Source organism: Lygodium microphyllum, chromosome 1, assembly GCF_053477565.2.
Source record: "Lygodium microphyllum isolate KBCC chromosome 1, Lygodium_microphyllum_v1.1.10, whole genome shotgun sequence".
NCBI lineage: Eukaryota > Viridiplantae > Streptophyta > Polypodiopsida > Schizaeales > Lygodiaceae > Lygodium > Lygodium microphyllum.
In genome coordinates, this window is record NC_141135.1 from 30,111,623 (window position 1) to 30,131,992 (window position 20,370).

The following is a 20,370-nucleotide window of genomic DNA, read 5'->3' on the forward strand; positions in this document are numbered from 1 at the left end:
ATCTAACTAACTAACCATAAATAAAATTAAACAAAAAAAATTAAAATAACATAAAAAACTAATCCTAAACTATATCTACAAATAAAAAATCAAAATAACATAGGAAAACAACTAACTAACTAACTTACTAATCCAATCACATAACCACAAACAATTAAAGTAAAAAATTAATTAAAACGTACTAACTTACTAGTCATCGATCTAACTATCTCACTAAACTAATCTAAGGTAAGTAACTAAAACAATGAATAAATCTCGTTGTCTCAAGACTCAAAATTATAGCTCAAGTAAGTTACAATCCATTAAGTACACTAGCAAATCAAAAGGGGAAAAATCCACAAACATTGTTCCAATAAACACAAATAGCTTTGAGACCCACAAGAAGACACCAACAAATGTTCAGGTACATTAATAAATTGAAAGTGGCAAAATCCAAAAACATTGATACAGTGGACATAAATAGCTTTGAGCCCCATAAGAAGCCAATAGATGTTCAACCCTAGAGCTATTGTTTGCTTCTAAGTTTCGAGGCCATATCACATGTAGCAGGCATCACTTGCAAGTTGGCACATTAGAACTCAATCAACCACCAAGTCTTCAACTGGCTGTCAAATAGAGTTTCACATTCAGATGACAATGGCATTAAATAAAAGAGAATAAAGATAAGCAAACGACAAAAGGCAACTTCATTCCCTTGACATCTAATACTCAAAACAACCATATTCATGATTTGCTACCTTCATAGACTTGTGGCATTATTGCAGAAATATAGCCAATGCCAAATGCTGTGTTGTCAAGGAAACCGTGCATCTGAAAGTCAAAGAGAGATAGGAACGAATCCAAACCCAGCCGTTGCCCTTGGGTATGTGGACGAGCCCCTCCAGCATTTGCAAGTCCTTCACCAGAACGCCACAGTGACCAGAGCAGCGGGTCGACGCTGTCGGCCAGTTTCCCTTGGGACCATTTGTGAAAGGCCCACTTGGGGAGGTGGGAGATGCTGCGGCCTTGGAGGAGGGGGTCGTAGTGTCGGCGGCCGGCGACAAGCTCCAGGAGGTCGACGTCGTAGACGTCGCACTGGGGGGCGACATAGCTAGAGCTAGGCACCCGGGTGACGAAGGCGAAGGCCTCCTCATGGTCCCGCTGCAGAAGCTTGGCCCACACACACACACACACAGAGAGAGAGAGAGAGAGAGAGAGAGAGACTCGCTGTCCCCTCCCCCCCCCATTCTCCTGTGGGCAGATTCTCCTGTGAGGCTCTGACAGCTCCCGATTCTCCTAGCCGACAGAGAGAGAGAGAGAGAGAGAGAGAGAGAGAGAGAGAGAGAGAGAGAGAGGCATTGTTCACGTGCCACAGAGACAAAGAGAGAGAAAGAGACTCACAGTTCACGTCCTGTTGTTCTTGTCTCTGCTCGCCTGTTGTTCGTACTCCCCGCTGCCAGTGCTGCTGCTCCCCTGCCACACTACTCCCCTACTACCAATGCTTGTGTGTGTGAGAGAGAGAGAGAGAGTGTGTGTGTGTGTGTGTGTGTGTGAGAGAGAGAGAGAGAGAGAGAGAGAGAGAGAGAGAGTGTGTGTGTGAGAGAGAGAGAGAGAGAGAGAGAGAGAAGAAGCAAAGAGTCCACCAACTTCCTCGTGATCTCCTTGTTTTTCACCACCCATCACTCTCACCAATTCAAATTTGCTTTGGTTTGAGAATTGCATGTTCGAGAGCTCTCTTGTGCTTCTCTGTCTCCCGAAACCTACAGCTTAAATAATAAATTAGTATATAAATCTATATCTATTTATCATTTTGGTTGGAGGTTCGGTATCTCCCGAATCTCCATTTCTTTCCCTAACCTCCACTTCTTTTCCCAAGTCTATTTTTGAATTTTTGAATTGCATGCAGATTTGAATTGCACGCAGGGTTGAGGGAGGTTAAGGTGTCTTTAATGCCTGACGACCTCTTTCTCTCATAATTAGTGAGAGAGATTTTGATCTCCTTTTGATCTCTCTTTTTTATCTCATTTTGTCGCTCGAGCTGCAGGTAAACTTGGAGCACGCTTGGGAGCAGTGGAGTTGCAGGGTGGAATTGCACGCTTTGAGCAGAGGAGCACACTTGGAGTTGCACACTTGGAGCACGCCATCTCGCTCAGGTGCAACTCTCTCTCTCTCTCTCTCTCTCTCTCTCTCTCTCTCTCTCTCTCTCTCTCTCTCTCTCTCTGTGCGGGTCAACAGGCCAGGCGGGCGTAACATTTATGTTAATGTTAATTAATAAATAATTAATAAATAAATGCTAATGCTAATGCTAATGTTAATTAATATTGATGTTAATTTATGTTAATGATAGGGTTAATGTTATTGTTAACATTAATGTTGTTGTTGTTAATTAATTAATGTATTAGTCAATTTTAGTTATTAGTTATAGTTATAATACTTATCTTTATTTTTATATTTATATTTATAAGATAAGAATAAGAACAATAAGCTGTTATTATTATTATATATATTATTATATTACTATCTATTATTTTATCTTATTATTATTATTATTATTATTATATTTTAATACTTAGTTATTATTATTATTATTAACAGTTATTATATTATTATATTTTATATTTATAATTATTATTAATATTTAATAATATTAGTTATATTATTACATTATATTATATTATCATTATAATTATAATTATAGTTATATAGTTTTGTTATTAGTTGTTATATTTGTTATTATATTATTATTATTTTATATTTTATTTGTTAGTTGTTTTTTATTATTTTTATTTTATACTTATAATTATTATCATATTGTCAGAGAGAGAACTAGGGAGAGAGAAAGAGGAGAGAGAAAGACTGCAGAGGAGAGAGAAAGACTGCAGGAAGAGAGAGAAATAGAGTGACGAGGAGAGAGAAAGACTAGAATTGGAGAGAGAAAGACAGGAAAGATGAGGAAGCCATGGAAGCTTGGAGCAAGAAGGGAGAGAAAGATTGTAAATGTATTGATATGTCAAAAGATGTGAAAAATTACAACTTCTCTCCTTATATACCAGTGTCAGTGTGACATGGCATATTATTAACATTCTAAGTATTCCCAGCTTCTTACAATCCATCCCTTCCCAAAAGTTTTTGTCCCCAAAAACAAAACTAGAAAGAGCTAAAGAAAAGATGGATAGAACAGAGTACTACTCTGTTTTACAGCTTAACAAATAGGGAATGAGTGAAGAATTTATCATTACAAGGGCTGAATTTGAAGTACGAAAAGTGGACCCTGCTATATACATGATTTGAAGAACCTTAGAAGCCATTGGAGCCATAGAATCTTCAACAAATAGTTCCAGAAGAAAGTAGACAGCTTGCTGGAATAACAGTCCCTGCTGGACCAAATCAGCCATAACTTTTGATAGAAGTGTCCAAATGAAGTGTACCACATATCAAAACGAAGCTCTTGAAGAGTACTTTAAGCTCATGTAGATAGCTCAATTCTGAAAATGAAGTACGACAAAAACTGTTCTAAAACAGCGTGCTGTCCTGAACCAGTCTGCACCAATACTAGCTCCATAAGCAATAGGCTTCAGCCACTAATGTATCCTTCAAGTATGGATACTCATCCAATATTGAATCAGGTCTCCAAGAAGCCTCTTCAGAAGGTAAACCTCTCCATTTAATCAAATATTCCACAATAGAACGTGATCGAAGCTTCTTTTCACGCTGACCTATAACAGCCTCTGGGATGTACTGAACAATACCATCTTCATCAATAGGTGGCAGCTCATCAACTAAATCCACTGGATCACCATAATAGGGCTTGAGCTGACTAACATGGAAGACGTTATGAATCTTTGTAGAAGAGGGAAGCTCTAGTCTGTATGCCAAATCTCCAATCCGCTTAAGGATCCTGTAAGGGCCATAGAATCTGTGGGCAAGCTTATTACTGGATCCATCTTTCAATGTAGAATACTTGGATTTGGGCACCTTCAACAAAACCAGCTCTCCTTCCTGGAACTCTAAAGGCCTCCTCTTCTCATCAGCATACATCTTCATCTGATCTTGAGCCTTCCTTAGATTCACCTTGCATTGCTGAAGAAGGGTCTGCATTCTATCCAACTCTTCCTTCCCATGAGGGTTGATCTTTTCGTTAAAAATGACTGTGGGTAGGGGCACCTTGTAACCATACAAAGCCTCAAAGGGTGAAACTCCTATGCTCGCATGAGTGGAATTATTATAAGCAAACTCAGCCAGGTGTAACCAAGAATCCCATGAGGTTTGGACATCATAGCAAAAATGGCGAAGATAAGTCTCCAACCATTTATTAACTCTCTCTGTCTGTCCATCAGTTTGGGGATGATAAGCCGTAGATGGAGCCAACTTGGTACCCATAGATGTAAATACCGCTTGCCAAAAGTTACTCATAAACTTTGAGTCCCTATCATGGACAATCACCTGCGGTAATCCATGCAATCTGAAAATATGCTCCATAAACTGGTTGGCCACCTGAGAAGCAGTAAACTGAATTTTTGTTGGGATAAAATGAGCTGCTTTGGTGAGTCTGTCAACCACCACATAAATGCTATTCCACCCCTTCTTGGTAGTAGGTAAGCCAGTGATAAAGTCCATAGTAATATGAGTCCATTTACCCGTAGGAATAGGCAATGGCTGCAATAAACCTCCTGGCTTATGGGTGCTATCCTTATTTTGCTGACAAGGCATACACTTCATAACGAAGTCCTTGACATCTTTCCACAGTCCTTTCCAATAAAAGCTCTTGCTGATCCTGTCATAAGTCTTGAAAACTCCCAAGTGTCCAGCTAAAGGCGAAGAATGCATCTCCTCCATAATTTTTCGCTTGAAGGAAGAAGTAGAGGGAATAACAATCTTGCCCTTCCACCAAATAAGACCATTTTTAAACTGGTAGTGCGAGTTTTCTTCCATGAGACCTTGCTGTAATTTCTGAAAGATTTGGCTGAATTCCTCATCTAAGAGATATGCCTCTTGTAGCTCTTCAATCCAGTCACTATGTAATTCCGTCATGGCTGATACTTTGCAGGCCCACATACGAGAGAGAGAATCAGCCACTATGTTATCTTTGCCCCTTGTATGAGTGATGTCAAAGTCATAATTTTGTAATGTTGCTACCCATCGTCGTTGCTTTGGAGTAAGATTTGACTGAGTAAGGAAATACTTGAGTACACGATGATCACTATGCACTCTGAATCGGCTGCCATATAAGTAATGGTGCCATTTCTTGATTGCATGCAGAATAGCCAACATTTCCTGATCATAAACATTCATGGCCATCTCCTTATCAGTAAGCTTACGGCTTTCAAATGCAATTACTCCATGCTCCTGAAGCAAAACAGCCCCAATGCCACGGCCACTAGCATCACATTGTATAGTAAACTCTTTAGAGAAATCCGGGCATACAAGAATAGGAGCGGAGGTAAGTAATTTCTTTAACTGGTTAAGGCTGCTATCTGCAAGAGAATCCCAAAAGAAAGCCTCTTTCTTCAACCTGTCAGTTAAAGGGGCTGCAATTGCCGCATAATGCTTTATAAATCTGCGATAGAATGAAGATAGACCAAGAAATCCTCTAAGAGAGGTAGTAGTAGTAGGCGTTGGCCAATCTTTTATGCATTGCACCTTCTTGGGATCAGCCTGTATTCCTTTTTCACTGACTATATGTCCCAAGTATTCCACTTCAGTCTGCATGAAAGAACACTTCTTCTCCTTAGCAAAAAGCCTATGATGTCTCAACACATCAAAAACCCTCCTCATATGCGACAAATGATCCTGAAAAGTCTTGCTGTAGATCAAAATGTCGTCGAAGAATACCAAGACAAACTGAAAGAGGAAAGGTTGTAGAATCTTATTCATCAAGCTTTGAAAGGTAGCTGGAGCGTTTGTAAGGCCGAATGGCATCACCAAGAAATGGTAAAGCCCACGATCAGTCCTAAAAGCAGTCTTGACCTCATCACCCTCTCTCATGCGAATCTGATGATACCCTGATCTCAAATCAATCTTCGTGAAGAATCGAGCCCCCTTAAGCTCATCAAGCAAATCATCTATCCTGGGTATAGGATACCTGTTCTTCACTGTTATCTTGTTAAGATCCCTGTAGTCAATGCACATTCTGAAAGATCCATCTTTCTTTTTGACTAACAGGACTGGGGATGCATACGGTGAAGAACTTGGTTCAATGAATCCCATTTCAAGAAGCTCTTTGATTTGCTTGGCTACTTCCTCTCGTTCACATTTTGATAGTCTGTAAGGTGGCTTATTGATCGTCTTTGAGTTGGGTTCCAAATCAATGGGGTGATCCACCGCTCTCTTAGGAGGCAATGAAGTAGGTACTTCAAATAGATCTCTGTACTCCTCAAGAAGAGCTGTCAAGGCTGGATGGTTTGCTGAATTTTTGGGCTGATCCTGTGTTTCTTTGTTCAAATGCAATACAAATATCTGTGAGCGCTTCTTGTACTCTTTCTTGAGTTGTTGAATGGTGATAAGCTGAAAATCAGATTTACTAGGGATCCCCTGTAAACGGATGAGCTGTCCATTGGAGAAAAACTCCATATATAACTGTGAGAAATCCATAGTAATCCTGCCTAAGGTCATCAACCAGTCACAACCAAGTACAATATCTATGGGCCCCATTTCCAAAGTGATCAGGTTTACTTTGACTTCAAAATTTTCAGCCATCTGCAAAGAAACCTGTGGACAAATCTGTGTGCTGATTTCCTCTTCACCATTAGCCACTTGTACTCTAATGGGCTGCTGTAAGTCGGTGGGAACACAATTCAACTTGTACAAAATGGATTTATTGACAAAACTGTGGGTACTGCCACTATCTATCAGGATGAACACTGGCTTTCCACATATGCTTCCCTTCATACGAAGTGTATTAGGGTTCTTAGATCCCGTCCAAGCATCCATAGAGATAGAACAATTAGTGGCAGCAGGCAACTCATTACAAAATCCACCAGGATCAAATGGAATATCACCGCCTGGATCAAAAGGAAAAGAGTCAGATGGATCATAGAAGTACTCCTGTCCACCATCATCCTCGAAATCTTCATTTTCAGCATTGATTGGGACTGCATTAACTTCATCTATGTCATTTTCAAGGTCCTCAAGAACTAGCATACTCTGAATTTTTGGCTTGGCATTTTTGTATACACACTTTGAAGCATGGTCAGGAGTATACTTTTCTCCACACTTGAAGCATAAGCCTTTGTCCTTTCTTTCCTTGTAAAGATCCATGGGAATATTTCTAGAATTTGTATTGGCTGAAGTAGACTTAGGCTTATTGTCACCTTGCTTAAATTCAACCTTTGGACTGTTTGCTGTCCTGAAATTGCCTTGAAGCCTAGAAGCATTAAATGGGGGATAAGTTGGTATCCGTAAGCTCCCACTAGGCATATGGTTGCTGCCATAATTGTTACCAACTTGCCCTTGCTTTAAAACAGTCCTTGGCTGTCCATAACTTGGCTGAAATGAAGACTCTTTCCTATACTTCCTTCCAAAGCGCTCTGCAAGCTCAATAGCCTTGAAAAGTGAAGTAGGATTTTGCGCCATAACATCAGCTGACAAGGATGGTTCCAAACCATACATGAACTTGTGTAACTTGGCCTCATCACTGATGTTTTCCACATACATGGTCAAGTTGAGGAATTGGTTTGTATATTCCCTTACACTTAGGCTCCTTTGTTCCAAGTTGTACCATCTTCGTTCTAACTTCTCTTTCTCAAGAGGTGAAACAAAGACTTCAACCATAAGTGCCTTGAAAGCTTCCCAATTCTCAATAAGTACATTCTCTTTCTTGATATACCTCCACCAAGTGTGAGCAAATCCTTCTAAGTGGAGGGAGGCAAAATGTATCTTCATATCATCAGTTTTAGGAAATATGTCGAAATAAGACTCCATCTTAGAAGTCCATTCCTCTAATTCTGATGGTGAAGATGACTGGCCATTGAATTTGGATAAAACAATTTTATCCTTGAATTCTCTATCATGGAAAGGTTGCTGTCCCAAAACTGGCTGATCGGAATTTCTAAGTACAGAACCCCCAAAATGAGATTGAAATCTTCCAACAGGTGGCTGAGAATTACCCTGTAATCTTCCTGTTGGTAAAGCACCCCTAGAATGCTGAGTATGCAGTCCAAAAGCTTGAGTATTGGCGCCGTTCAAACTGCCCAAATAGTCATCATGCCTTTGTGAAGCTTCTCCCACTTCATATTGACTATTGGGTATGCCTCTTCTTCCTATTATCCCATCCCCATAACCATTTTGGTTGGATGGCTGAAGTGGAACTGAGGGGTCACTATTTGAACAAGCCTTCTCATTTGCCTCTTTTGATCCCTTTTGTGACTGCATGAGTTGAGAAAATTGTGCCATAAGTTGGGCATTAGATTCTACCAACTTATCAATGGAAGCATTGGTTCGGTTAGTTGATTCCATCATCTTCTCAACAGTAGACTTCGTTTGATCAAATGATAAAATCATATGCTCCATTGTTGACAAAATAGTCTCATGACGTTCCTTATGTCTTAGTTCATGGGCACACAAAGCGTCATTGAGAATACTAATCTCTCCTTGTTGAGGCTCTTCAGGGTTCTCTTGAAGTGTGCTTTCCATCATAGAATCCCTGATTTGCTGTGCATAGTCCTCCTGGACCTTATTTTTGCCTTTATGCCCTGCCATACTAGTGCAGTCCTGCAGTACCCCCTGTCAGTAAAACGGCTATAACTTTGGCTAGAAAACTCCGATTGCAAAACTTTTTTGTGCGAATCGAAGCTTACAATGCCCTCTTCGAGATGAGCTATAGCACGCTATAACAGGTTTAGGACAGAAAATTCTGTAACTGACTTTCAGAGTCTGAACTGTCCAGTCCTGCACCCTGTTTAGACCTGTAAGTGCCCTGTTTTGACCCTGTAATGCAAGAAAGTAACCTCCAAAGGCTACCAAACCCTGCAAAGGGGTATATAGGACCTGTGGGTACCCTGTAGTACCTGCACCTGTACTTCAGTATCAAAGGGTGTACCTGTATCCACCTGTAAATACCCTGTGGGTAACCTGAAAATGCCCTGTTTTACCCTGTTTTACTCCAATAGGTACTTGAGTTGTTGGAAAGTCTTCAATCTTCAATTCTCCACTCGCTGTACCTGTGTGAGGGATAAAACGGCAGGACGGGCTCCCTACACGGGCTCCGAATCACCGGGAGGTGGGCAAAGTTCCCCCCGGGTCGGTTGGTTGCACCCCTTCGGGATCTTCGATAGTGAGGGAGGGTCACCTCTCTTTTGTCCCACTATCTCCCCCGGCATCCACCTTTTTCCTCGGTGGGAATATCAACATGGCAGAGGCTAGTGTACTAAGCAATCAGCATGATATGCATTTGGAAAATATTCATTCAGCCTTTCATGAGATGCAATTGATTGAGATAAAAGAACTTGAGATGGAAGAAGGGTTTTACCTATGCAATTCAGTGACTCACTGATTGCTAGTACTTACCCTTTACAATTTTCCAATTTAGGCAAAAGAGAATCAACCAATCAATTGGATTAGAGTAAGCAAAGGAATCAATGAATGTATTCAGTCCATAGGATTCAAATGTTATGCTGAAATCTCAGATTAAGGCCCTTCATTCACTGATTGAAGCTAATATGCATTAGACAAGCATTGCATTCATGAATAGATGAATTCAAGCAAAGGTTGGCTGAGAATTTGATGAAAATGTTCAATTCTTTAATCTCTCAGTCAAATGGCTTAAGCTCAGCAATTGGATTAATGAGAGAGATTAAAAATTGAAGAGAAATACCTTGACATGGCTGAAAATAACTTGCCAAATGCTTGATAGGGCTCCCGGTTGTCCAATGTTAGCAAAATAATCCAAGAAGCTTGCTTATCTGATGGTAGAGACCAATCTTGAAGCTTCAAATGCTTGAAATTGAAGCAATAAACCCGTTTCCCCCAAATTTTTGCTCCATTGAAGCTCTTGATCTTCAATCTTAAGCCATCCCGTGCTTAATCCTTGCAATTTGTTGAAGAATCCTTGCTGAAATGATTCCACGGGCCAAAAGGATGAAGAAACTTCAAGAAATTGTCAAGAAATGGAAGCTTGGGCTAAAGCTTTCATGGCTGCCCATGGACTGTTCACCTAGGGTTCAAGAGAGCTGAGGAATCTTCAAATGTTGCTGAGAATCTCAATGTAGCTGAAGATTAATGCCTGGAATGGATGAAGAAGAGTGCCAAGGCTGAGGGGAAGCAAGCTTGGAGCAGGGCAGGGCTGGAATCAGCCCGAAAATTGCGCCGCAATTTTCGGGGCTGTTTCTGGCCTGTATGCTGCCCAATGTTGAGCAACCTTATGCTCAATCTGAAGCTCTTGAAGTCAGGGATCTAATCCAGGTAGATTTTGGTCAAGAAGATCTGAGGTGAGAGAGATATGAGTAGATCTTGGAGCTGAACCTCCATGGAACCTGCAGGAATTTCCAGGAAAGGGGAAAGAGAAACCCCTCTTTTCAAAGTAACCACAGTTTGTTCTCAAACTAAGCCCGGTTAACCATTCTTTACCCTAGTTACCTCCATTTTTGCATAAAATTTGATGACGTCCAGCCATTTAAGCCTTTACCCGCCATATCTGACCTTGGATAACTCCAAATGTAGTCATTGCTAACTGTAGTTGTCCTGCAGCACTCCACTAGTCACTGTCTTGTACCATTTTTGTCTGAAATTGGTTTTGAAATAGGAAAATAGGAGTGAAAATGGAAGAAAATAATGGATCAAAGACTGAAGCTCTGATACCACTTGTCAGAGAGAGAACTAGGGAGAGAGAAAGAGGAGAGAGAAAGACTGCAGAGGAGAGAGAAAGACTGCAGGAAGAGAGAGAAATAGAGTGACGAGGAGAGAGAAAGACTAGAATTGGAGAGAGAAAGACAGGAAAGATGAGGAAGCCATGGAAGCTTGGAGCAAGAAGGGAGAGAAAGATTGTAAATGTATTGATATGTCAAAAGATGTGAAAAATTACAACTTCTCTCCTTATATACCAGTGTCAGTGTGACATGGCATATTATTAACATTCTAAGTATTCCCAGCTTCTTACACATATATATTATTATATAGTTATTACTGTTATATTATTTTATATTTATATTATTACATTCTTATTGTATTATTTTATTCTTATTATATAGTTAAATAATTTATTAGTTATTACTAATTATTAATATATAGTTATAATTTATATAGTAATTAATTATTAATAGTTAGTTATAATTATAATATAATATAGTTATATAGTTTTGTTATTTGTTGTTTTATTATTATATTATTTGTTATTATATTATTATACTTTATAGTTATAGTTATTACCATATATATATATTATTGTATAGTTATTCCTGTTAGATTATTATATTATTATCACATTTCTATTGTATTATTTTATTCTTATTCTTTTAGTTATTATTATATTATATCGTTATTGTTGTTGTATTGTTTATTATTATTATTATTATTGTTGTTGTATTGTATTATTTTGTTATATAGTTATATAGTTTTGTTATTAGTTCTTATTTTAATTTTGTTATTGTCGTTATTTTATTATGATATTATTTTATTTAGATATTATTAGTTTATTGTTGGTTTATAGTTTATTGTGGTATTATTTTATTTAGATTAAGATTAAGATATTGTTTTATATTATTATTATTATCATACTGTTTAATATTATTGTTGTTGTTGTTGTTGTTGTTTTTGTTGTTATTACATTCTTATTGTATTATTTTATTTTATTATTATTATATAGTTATATAGTTTTGTTAATGGTTGTTATTTTAACTTTGTTATTGTTAGTTATTATATTATATTATATTATATGTATTGTTAGTTTGTTATTTGTTATTATTATGATGTTATATTATTTAGATATTATTATTTTATTTAGATTTAAATATTTTTTACATATTATATTTTATTGTTATTACATTCTTATTGTATTATTTTATTTTATTATTATTATATAGTTATATAGTTTTGTTATTGGTTGTTATTTTAACTTTGTTATTGTTAGTTATTATATTATATTATATGTATTGTTAGTTTGTTAGTTATTTGTTATTTGTTATTATTATGATGTTATTTTATTTAGATTTTATTAGTTTGTTGTTAGTTTATAGGTTATTTTATTGTGGTATTATTTTATTTAGATTTGGATATTGTTTAGTTATTATATTATATAATTATTATTATTGTATTATTTTATATTATTATTATTATTATTATTATTATTATTATTATTATTATTATTATTATTACTTTGTTATTGTTAGTTATTACATTATATTATATGTATTGTTAGTTTGTTAGTTCTTTGTTATTTGTTATTTTTTATTATTATAGTATTATTATTATATTATATGATGGATTTATTCAATTTTATTTTTATTATTTTAATTATTTTAGTTTTGTTGTAGACTATTATAAATACAAATATAGATGCAGAAATTGATAATTGATATTGAATATTGAATATATTGATATTATTTTATTACATTGCACTATATTATTATTATTATTATGTAATAATATATGATAATAATAATTACATTAATAATTAGTATAATATAATTATATGATAATAATTTTAATTTTACTTTTACTTTTAATAATTAATGGTTGCTTATTTTATATATATTATACTAATTATTAACGTAATTACTTATCCTTGCATGCCAGGCTCTCGGAGCTTCCTTCAGCCCATACAATGCTTTTTTCAGTTTACATGTATAATGTTGAAAATCAGGCTGTACATACCCTTCAGATTGATCCATATAAACATCCTCTGCTAAATCACCATTGAGGAATGCATTCTTAACATCCATCTGTTGCAATTTCCAGCATTTAGCAACAGTCAATGCGATCACTGTTTGTATGGTTGCCATCTTGGCAATAGGGATGAATGTTTCCTCATAGTCTAATCTATATTGCTGAGCATATCCTTTACCAACTGACCTGGCTTTGTGCCTCTCTACATTGCCATCCGACTTGCATTTAATCTTGTAGATCCATTTGCAGCCAATGGTCTTCTTTCCTTCTGGTAGTGGCACAAGTTTCCATGTTCTATTTTCAGCCAAGTCATTTATTTCCTAATCCATAGTTGTGCACCAATTTTTATCAATCACTGCTTCAGCATATGTAGCAGGTTCTTTGACCTCCGTCACCTTTGTCATGTAAGCATAATGCTTTGCAAAGTAACCACTATAAGTCAGCCTATCCACAGGGTACCTAACTCTCTGCGAGCATCTAAGTTGTGGTGCACTACTTGATTCCCCTCTCTCATGAGGCAAAATGTACCTATTCTGCCTAGTGCCAGGCACATACACAGACCGAATACCAAGCTCATTTTCTATATTCTCAACTGAGTCATAGCTTGAAGTCATCTTGCCAAGTGTCATCACACCATATGTATCATCAGCAGCTTGTTCTTTTCCTTTGATGTCCACCACATCATATCTCCCCCTCACTGACATAGTGGTGTCAGTGGGACGATGAACCAGAACTTCGCAATCTCCCTGTCCATGGAGATACCATCATACCACTAGGGCCTATCAATGCAGTACTCTGTTGTGAATCAACTATAGAAACATGTGTAGAAGGCATATCCAATGGCATTGTAGCCGATGATGCATACCAAGAGGCCATCTCATGAAAGATAACATCTCTACTAACTAGTGTCTCCCAAGTAGAGGGATCATAGCATTTATATGCCTTCTTCTCCTGCGAATAACCAATAAAGATACACTTATGTGCTTTCAAATCCAACTTCTTTCTCTTCTCATCAGGGATGTGCACATAAGCAAGACAACCAAATACTTTCATGTGACTGATATCAAACTTGTAGCCATATAGCTTCTCAAATGGTGTCATATCATGAGTGAACACCTATAGTGGGAGTCCTATTCAAGTTATACATGGCTGTCATAACAACCTCAGTCCAATAATAGAGCAGCATCTTTTTCTCATTCATCATTGCACGCACAGCTTCCATTAACACCATGTTCTTCCATTCAGCTTGATGTGGAGAGTAGCTGCATGTAAGCTTCCTACGTATGCCATTTTCAGCCAAAAAATTGTCAAACTCATTTGACACATACTCCCCACCACTGTTAGATCTCAAACAATAGATATAGCAATCAAATTCATTTTCAACATGTTGCTTAAATTGTTGAAAAACAATAAACGCCTCATCCTTTGTTTTTAGTATATAAACCCAAGTATAGCGGCTGAATTCATCAATGAGTGTAACATAATACCTAGAGCCTCCCATAGATGCATTATGGGCTAGCCCCCACACATCAGAGTGAACCAACTGCAACGATCACTTACTATTTCTTACATGCTTGACAAATGGCAACCTTGACTGTTTACCAAACTGACAAGCATTGTAGACATGACCAATATCCATGTAAGAAAAGTTGGGTAGACCTATAATAAGTTGTTTTTTCTGCATCATTTGCAACTGCTGAAGATTAACATGTCCCAGTCTCTTATGCCATATTTCTAAATCTCTAACTGTGCTAGAGGCATGGGCAAACATGGCTGATTTCAACTGTGGAAAATTGGCATCAAGAGTAAATATCGTGCCATTCCTATGACCACAAGTAATCAATTTGCAGCCATTACCAAACTCCTCAATGAAGAAACCATGCTTATTAAACCTAACCTACAAATTCTGCTGTCATCTAGCCCACATACAATAGATTTTTAGTAATTGACGGGACATGCAATACATCATGTAAGTTCTTCTTCTTGTCATCATGGATTACCAAAGGCACTTTGCCTTTATGTTCAATGCTATGCGGCGTATCATCCCATGTGCATACATAGCCATTTCTCTCAAGCACCATGTCAATAAACCAGTCACCATGAGGTGGCACATGATTCGATGCCCCCGAATCAATATTCCAAATAGCATCCTCAGTAGACTTCTCATCAGTAGTCCTGTCTTTCACATATGTCATGGTAAACAATCTATCCCCAAAACCATCATCTGTCTAATTGGACGATGCATAATGTCCATGATGCTTGCCCTTTTGATTGCCCTACTTCTTCCAATAGTCCTTGGCAATATGACCGTACTTTCCACAGTAGTGACAATCCTTATTCTTATTAGGATTGTCAAATGGATGTTGATGCTGCCAAGAGCCTCTGCCTCTAGGGCTAGATCTCGCCTTGCCTCTAGAATTTCCACCTCCTCTTGCATTTGAATCCTACTGGTTATTATTTCCATAAGATACATTTTGTTGGCCTCCTCAACCAGAACCATAACCTCTACCACGACTACCACGACCACGTTGATGCGAATAAAAGACAGCATCCTTGCTCTTGAAACTACTAGAGCATGTAGCCAATCCCAGTTTAACCTCTTCATGAATGAGCAATGCAACAAGCTCATTGAAATCCGACATTTCAGCCTGCATAGAGATGGAAGTATCAAATGACTTATATTCAGATCCCAAGCCATTTAATGTCACTGCAACCATATCTTTAATCTCAACCTAGGTGCCAATGGATGCCAGTTGATCCACAATAGACTTAAAATTTGTGGCATAATCCTATATAGATATGCCTTTTCTCTCCATGTTATTGAATTCCTGCTTTAACTGTATCTTCCTAGAACTGGTAATTGTGCCATAATACCTAATCAATATGTTCCATGCATCTGCTGATGACTTGCAGTTCATGATCTACATTGCCATAGCATCCGAGATACACAAAGATAACCAATGTAGCACCCTGTGAGCTCTTTCCAACCAAGCTCGCTGCGCTCGTCTTTGACCAACTGTAGGATTCCTCTCTGGAATTTCAAGTTTAGCTTCAACACCTGTCACCAAGTCCCAATATCCTTATAGTTGTTGAAACTCTATATCATGCAACCTTATTGCAGTCAACCAAACATATAGTTTGAAATCTGTAGACTGTCAATGACCAGTAGCTCTTTCAAGACCAAAAATGAGATGTATACATGTCATACATATCCCAAGTCCACATGCCTGAACTTAGGGAGTCCAATTATAACTTGCTTATGTTGCATATTCTTCAGCTTTTGAACATTTACATGATTAATCCTTTTATGCCATATCTCAATGTCCCTTATTGCACCATTGTCATGTGAGTACATAGTAGCATTCAATGCTAGAATTTTTGTATCCAATGTAAATACCGTGCCATTTCTTTTGCCTTTAGCAACAATAAGTTTGCATCCTTGACCATACTTTTCAATGTAGCAACCATCTCTATTGAATCTAATTTTTAGATTCTGTTCAGCCATTTGTTCCATAGAAAGCAAGTTTTTGGCTATGGAGGGTACATGTAACACATCATAGAGAATCTTTTTCTTGTCACAATGCATCATCAAGGGAATAGTACCTGTTTTCTTAATGTCATGTTGTGTATCATCCCTTGTGCAAACATATCCATGAGCACCTTCTACCAATGTGTCAAACCACTCTCCATGAGGAATCATGTGGTGGTTAGATGCCCCTGAGTCTATATACCATACATCATCTGCTTTGCCTTGTGTCGGCAGTCCCTTCTTCACATGTTGCATAGCAAACAACCTGTTATCCTCCTACATACCACTAGAAGAGGCATAATTACCATGTTGCCTCTCTCTTGCTCTCTGATCATTCTGCTTCTTGTAGCAATCTTTAGCTATATGCCCATATTTTCCACAATAGTGACAATCCTTATTTGCATTTGATTGTTGTTCATGACTCATTTGGGGCTGCTGCCAAGTGCCTCTTCGTCTGGATGAGTAACCCCCTCTTCCATGAGCATTTGAGGCACCTCCATTTGCTTGAGACTGCCTATTTTGCCATCCAGTACCTTGTTGTCCACAGGCTGCATATGCATTTCTAGCACCTCTTTCTCTAAAGTTTGATCTTCCTCTTCCACCTCTACCCCTTTGATTTGAGTAGAAGACATTGTCCTTGTTGTTTTTAGACCCACTGGAGCTTGTGTTGAGTCCAAGCTTCACTTCTTCATGCAAAACAAGTGTCACAAGTTCATCAAAGTCAGACTGCTCCTGACGCACTAAAATGGAAGTGTCAAACTACTTGTACTCCTCTCCAAGACCATGGAGAGTAGTGGCCACTAAATCATCATCCTCAACTTCAACTCTCCCATTGAGCCTATTTGTTCTGCAATGTTTCTAATCTCACTCACATAGTCTTCAATAGACCTTCCATTCTTGGATATGTGGCTGAATTTTTGCTTCAATTGTGTCTTTCTCGCATGAGTGACATGACCATAATTCTTCATCAATAAGTCCCAAGCGGCTTTTGGTGAAGTACAGTTTGCAATTTGCATAGCTTTTGTGTCTAACACACATAAGGATAGCCAATGCAAGACCTTGCTAGCCTTTTCCAACCATGTTCTATGTGCCTTTAATTGATCATGTGTTGGAGGTCTATCCTCTGGTAGCTTGGGCTTATCTTCAAGACATGTGACTAGATCCCAGTGTGGGATTTGGTTTGAACTCCCTACATACCCCTATTGTAGACCTACATGTCAATGGTAAGATCAAGGCTGGATCCAATAAACAAACTATTGTAGACCTACATGTCAATGGTAAGATCAAGGCTGGATCCAATAAACAAGCTGAAAACACCCTATTGTACTCCCTACATACCCCTATTGTAGACCTACATGTCAATGGTAAGATCAAGGCTGGATCCAATAAACAAGCTGAAAACACCCTATTGAACTCCCTACATACCCCTATTGTAGACCTACATGTCAATGGTAAGATCAAGGCTGGATCCAATAAACAAGCTGAAAACACCCTATTGTCCTACATGAACAAAAATGGGGGTGAAGCCCTACTCAATAGTGGTTAACCTCCTCCCTGAGATGCCTAGAAAGGCCCTATGCAGTTCATTCTTATTATGGGATGAAGGTCAAGGAGAAATGTGGAGATCTCTATTTGTAGGCTTCGTGAAAACTCCAACAAAGGAAGAAGAAGAACACTTTTGGAAAAGTAATCATAGTTAAAACTCTCTCCGTGTCGTGTGAGACACCTTCAACCAAGAACCCCTAAAATTTTACTTCAAAGTTGAAAATGAGCTGCTAAATTTGACTTGAGTACCTCCATCTTGGCCATGGCTCCCATGTTACAACTCCTATCCCTAATGTACATACCTAACTAGTTTTTTTTTCATAATTGGATAGGGAAAAGAGAAAGAAGAAGGGACTAAAGACCTAAGCTCTAGTAACGATTGTAATGGAGGCTGAGAGGAGAGAGAGAGAATGAGTATAAGAGAGAGAAAGAGAGGAGAGAGAAAGACTAGGGGGAGGGAGAAAGACATGAAGAAGAGAGAGAATGCCAAAAAGAGGAGAGAGAAAGGAGGGGAAGCCATGAAAGTTGAAGGAGAAAAGATAAAGATTATACATCTTATATACCTGGTCATGTGGCCATTGTTTCCCCTATTTCTTGTAAGTATTTATATTTTCCTTTCTTTACAACCTGTGGGAATCTTGTCTTTGCGGTGCTAAGGCTAGTAGCCTCTATCCCTTGCTTATATCTGGGTCTATTGACCATGTTTTGGCTGTGGCTGATATACTGCATGTATCTTTATGGCATTGTCACCTTGGGCGCATATTCTTAAAAGGAATGAAAATACTTTCTTGTTTGTAGTATCTTCTAACACTTGATTACAAAAGTTTTGATTCATGTAATCATTGTCTTTAAGACATGCAGATGTGCAATTCTCATAAGAAGTCTAGCATTACGCAAATGGGTGAGCCTCTAGCTCTTGTTCATTCTGATGTATGTGGTTCCATGCAATCACTAGGTGGTATAAAGTACTTTGTGACTTTCATTGATGATTATTTGCATAAGGTTTGGGCATATCCCGTAAAGTAGAAAATTGATGTATTGGCTATCTTTTAGCGTTGCCTTACTCTTGTTGAGAACCAGTTTTGGGTATAGGCCAAAATGCCTAAGGTCAATTAATGGGTGTGAATATTTCTCTAAAGCATTCAAGCAAATTTGTGATGAGTGAGGTATTAAGCATCAATTGACTGCCCCTTACATCCCACCTTAGAATGGTGTTCTAGAGTGCATGAATAGGATGATTTAGGAGAGAGGCCATAGTATGCTTAGCCAAGCAAGCTTACCACCGTATTTTTGGGCTAAGGCAATTACTACTCTTAATAAATAGATTTCCATGCAATTCTATTGGTTGTCAAGTTGCAGGTAGAGATATGATCTGGAAAAACTTCATTATATGCTCATTTACATGTCTTTGGATTATGTGAGGCTTTTTGCATCCTAAATCAGTGAAATGTATCTTTCTTGGTTATGGCGATGTAGGTGAGATGGGCTATTGCCTCTGAGATCCATATGCCAAGAAGGTGATCCGTAGGCATGATGTTGTTTTCCATGAGGACAAGATGCATAGGCACCCTGAGTAGGTAGTTGAGGCATGCAGGGTGATATTTCAAGAGGAGCCTCTTGTTATCATACAACCAGTTAGACAACTTGCCGAGTTGATATTCAAGTAGCCCATGATCATGATGTTGGATACAATGTACATGCTCCACAACTTATTTTGAGACAATCTACTAGAGATAGACGTCAGTCTAATCAATTTGAGCCCTCCATGGACTATGTTATGGTGATAGATTCTAGTAAGCCCCTTACTTATGATGAGGCCATGCACAGAGTTAATAGTCACTCTTAGGAGAGGGCCATGCACTTAGAGTATGACTCATTGTAGAAAAACCATATATGGGATTTTGGTTTCTTTGCCCAATGGGAAACTTGCATTGTTGTGCAAGTGGATGTATAAGTTGAAGAGTATCCCTGGATGCCCCAAGCTAGCATATAAGGCTAGATTGATTTTGCTATGGATTTTAAGTAGGATCATGATGTTGGCTTTAATGAGATCTTTTCTCCCGTAGTCAAGATGACTACCCTACGCTTAGTATTAGCCTTGGTTGCTCAGTTAGATCTAGATCTCTATTAAATGGATGTTAAGACAACTTTCTTACATGGATACTTGCATGATGAGATTTATATGCATCAACCTAAGGGCTTTTAGGAAAAGGAAAGGGAACACCTAGTGTGCAAGTTGAGAAAGAGCCTTCATGGTCTTATAAGTTTGATGCATTTATGTGGTCATAGATTTACTCCTACAGTGATATGGATTTGTGTCTTTACACGAAGAAGACTCATGATGGCAGCCTTATTATCTTGGTACTATATGTGGATGATATGTTGATTGTTTGGAGAGCTCATGATGAGCTAGATGCTATAAAAACTTAGTTTAAAAAGAGCTTTGAGATAAATGATATAGGGCAAGCCTCACATATTGTTGGGATACACATCGTGTGCAA

General features: G+C 38.1%; 1 protein-coding gene across 1 annotated transcript; it reads right to left on the minus strand.

Moving 5' to 3' along the window:
- Positions 1-431: 431 nt before the first annotated feature.
- Positions 432-14,990, minus strand: LOC148040957 (uncharacterized). The gene is made up of 3 exons (XM_087693619.1): positions 14,853-14,990; positions 738-1,230; positions 432-605 (listed from the first exon to the last, which is right to left on the minus strand). Exons 1-3 carry the CDS (start codon positions 14,988-14,990, stop codon positions 598-600), a joined length of 639 nt encoding a protein of 212 aa, XP_087549745.1. The 3' UTR covers positions 432-597.
- Positions 14,991-20,370: the final 5,380 nt, after the last annotated feature.

Coding starts and splice junctions, on each gene's coding strand:
- LOC148040957 (XM_087693619.1), bottom strand. CDS start 14,990: ATGACATATGTGAAAGACAGGACTACTGATGAGAAGTCTACTGAGGAT. Junction 1,231..14,852: donor TGCTTGAGAGAAATGGCTAT/GTATGCACATGG, acceptor ATCTGCCCACAG/GAGAATGGGGGGGGGAGGGG.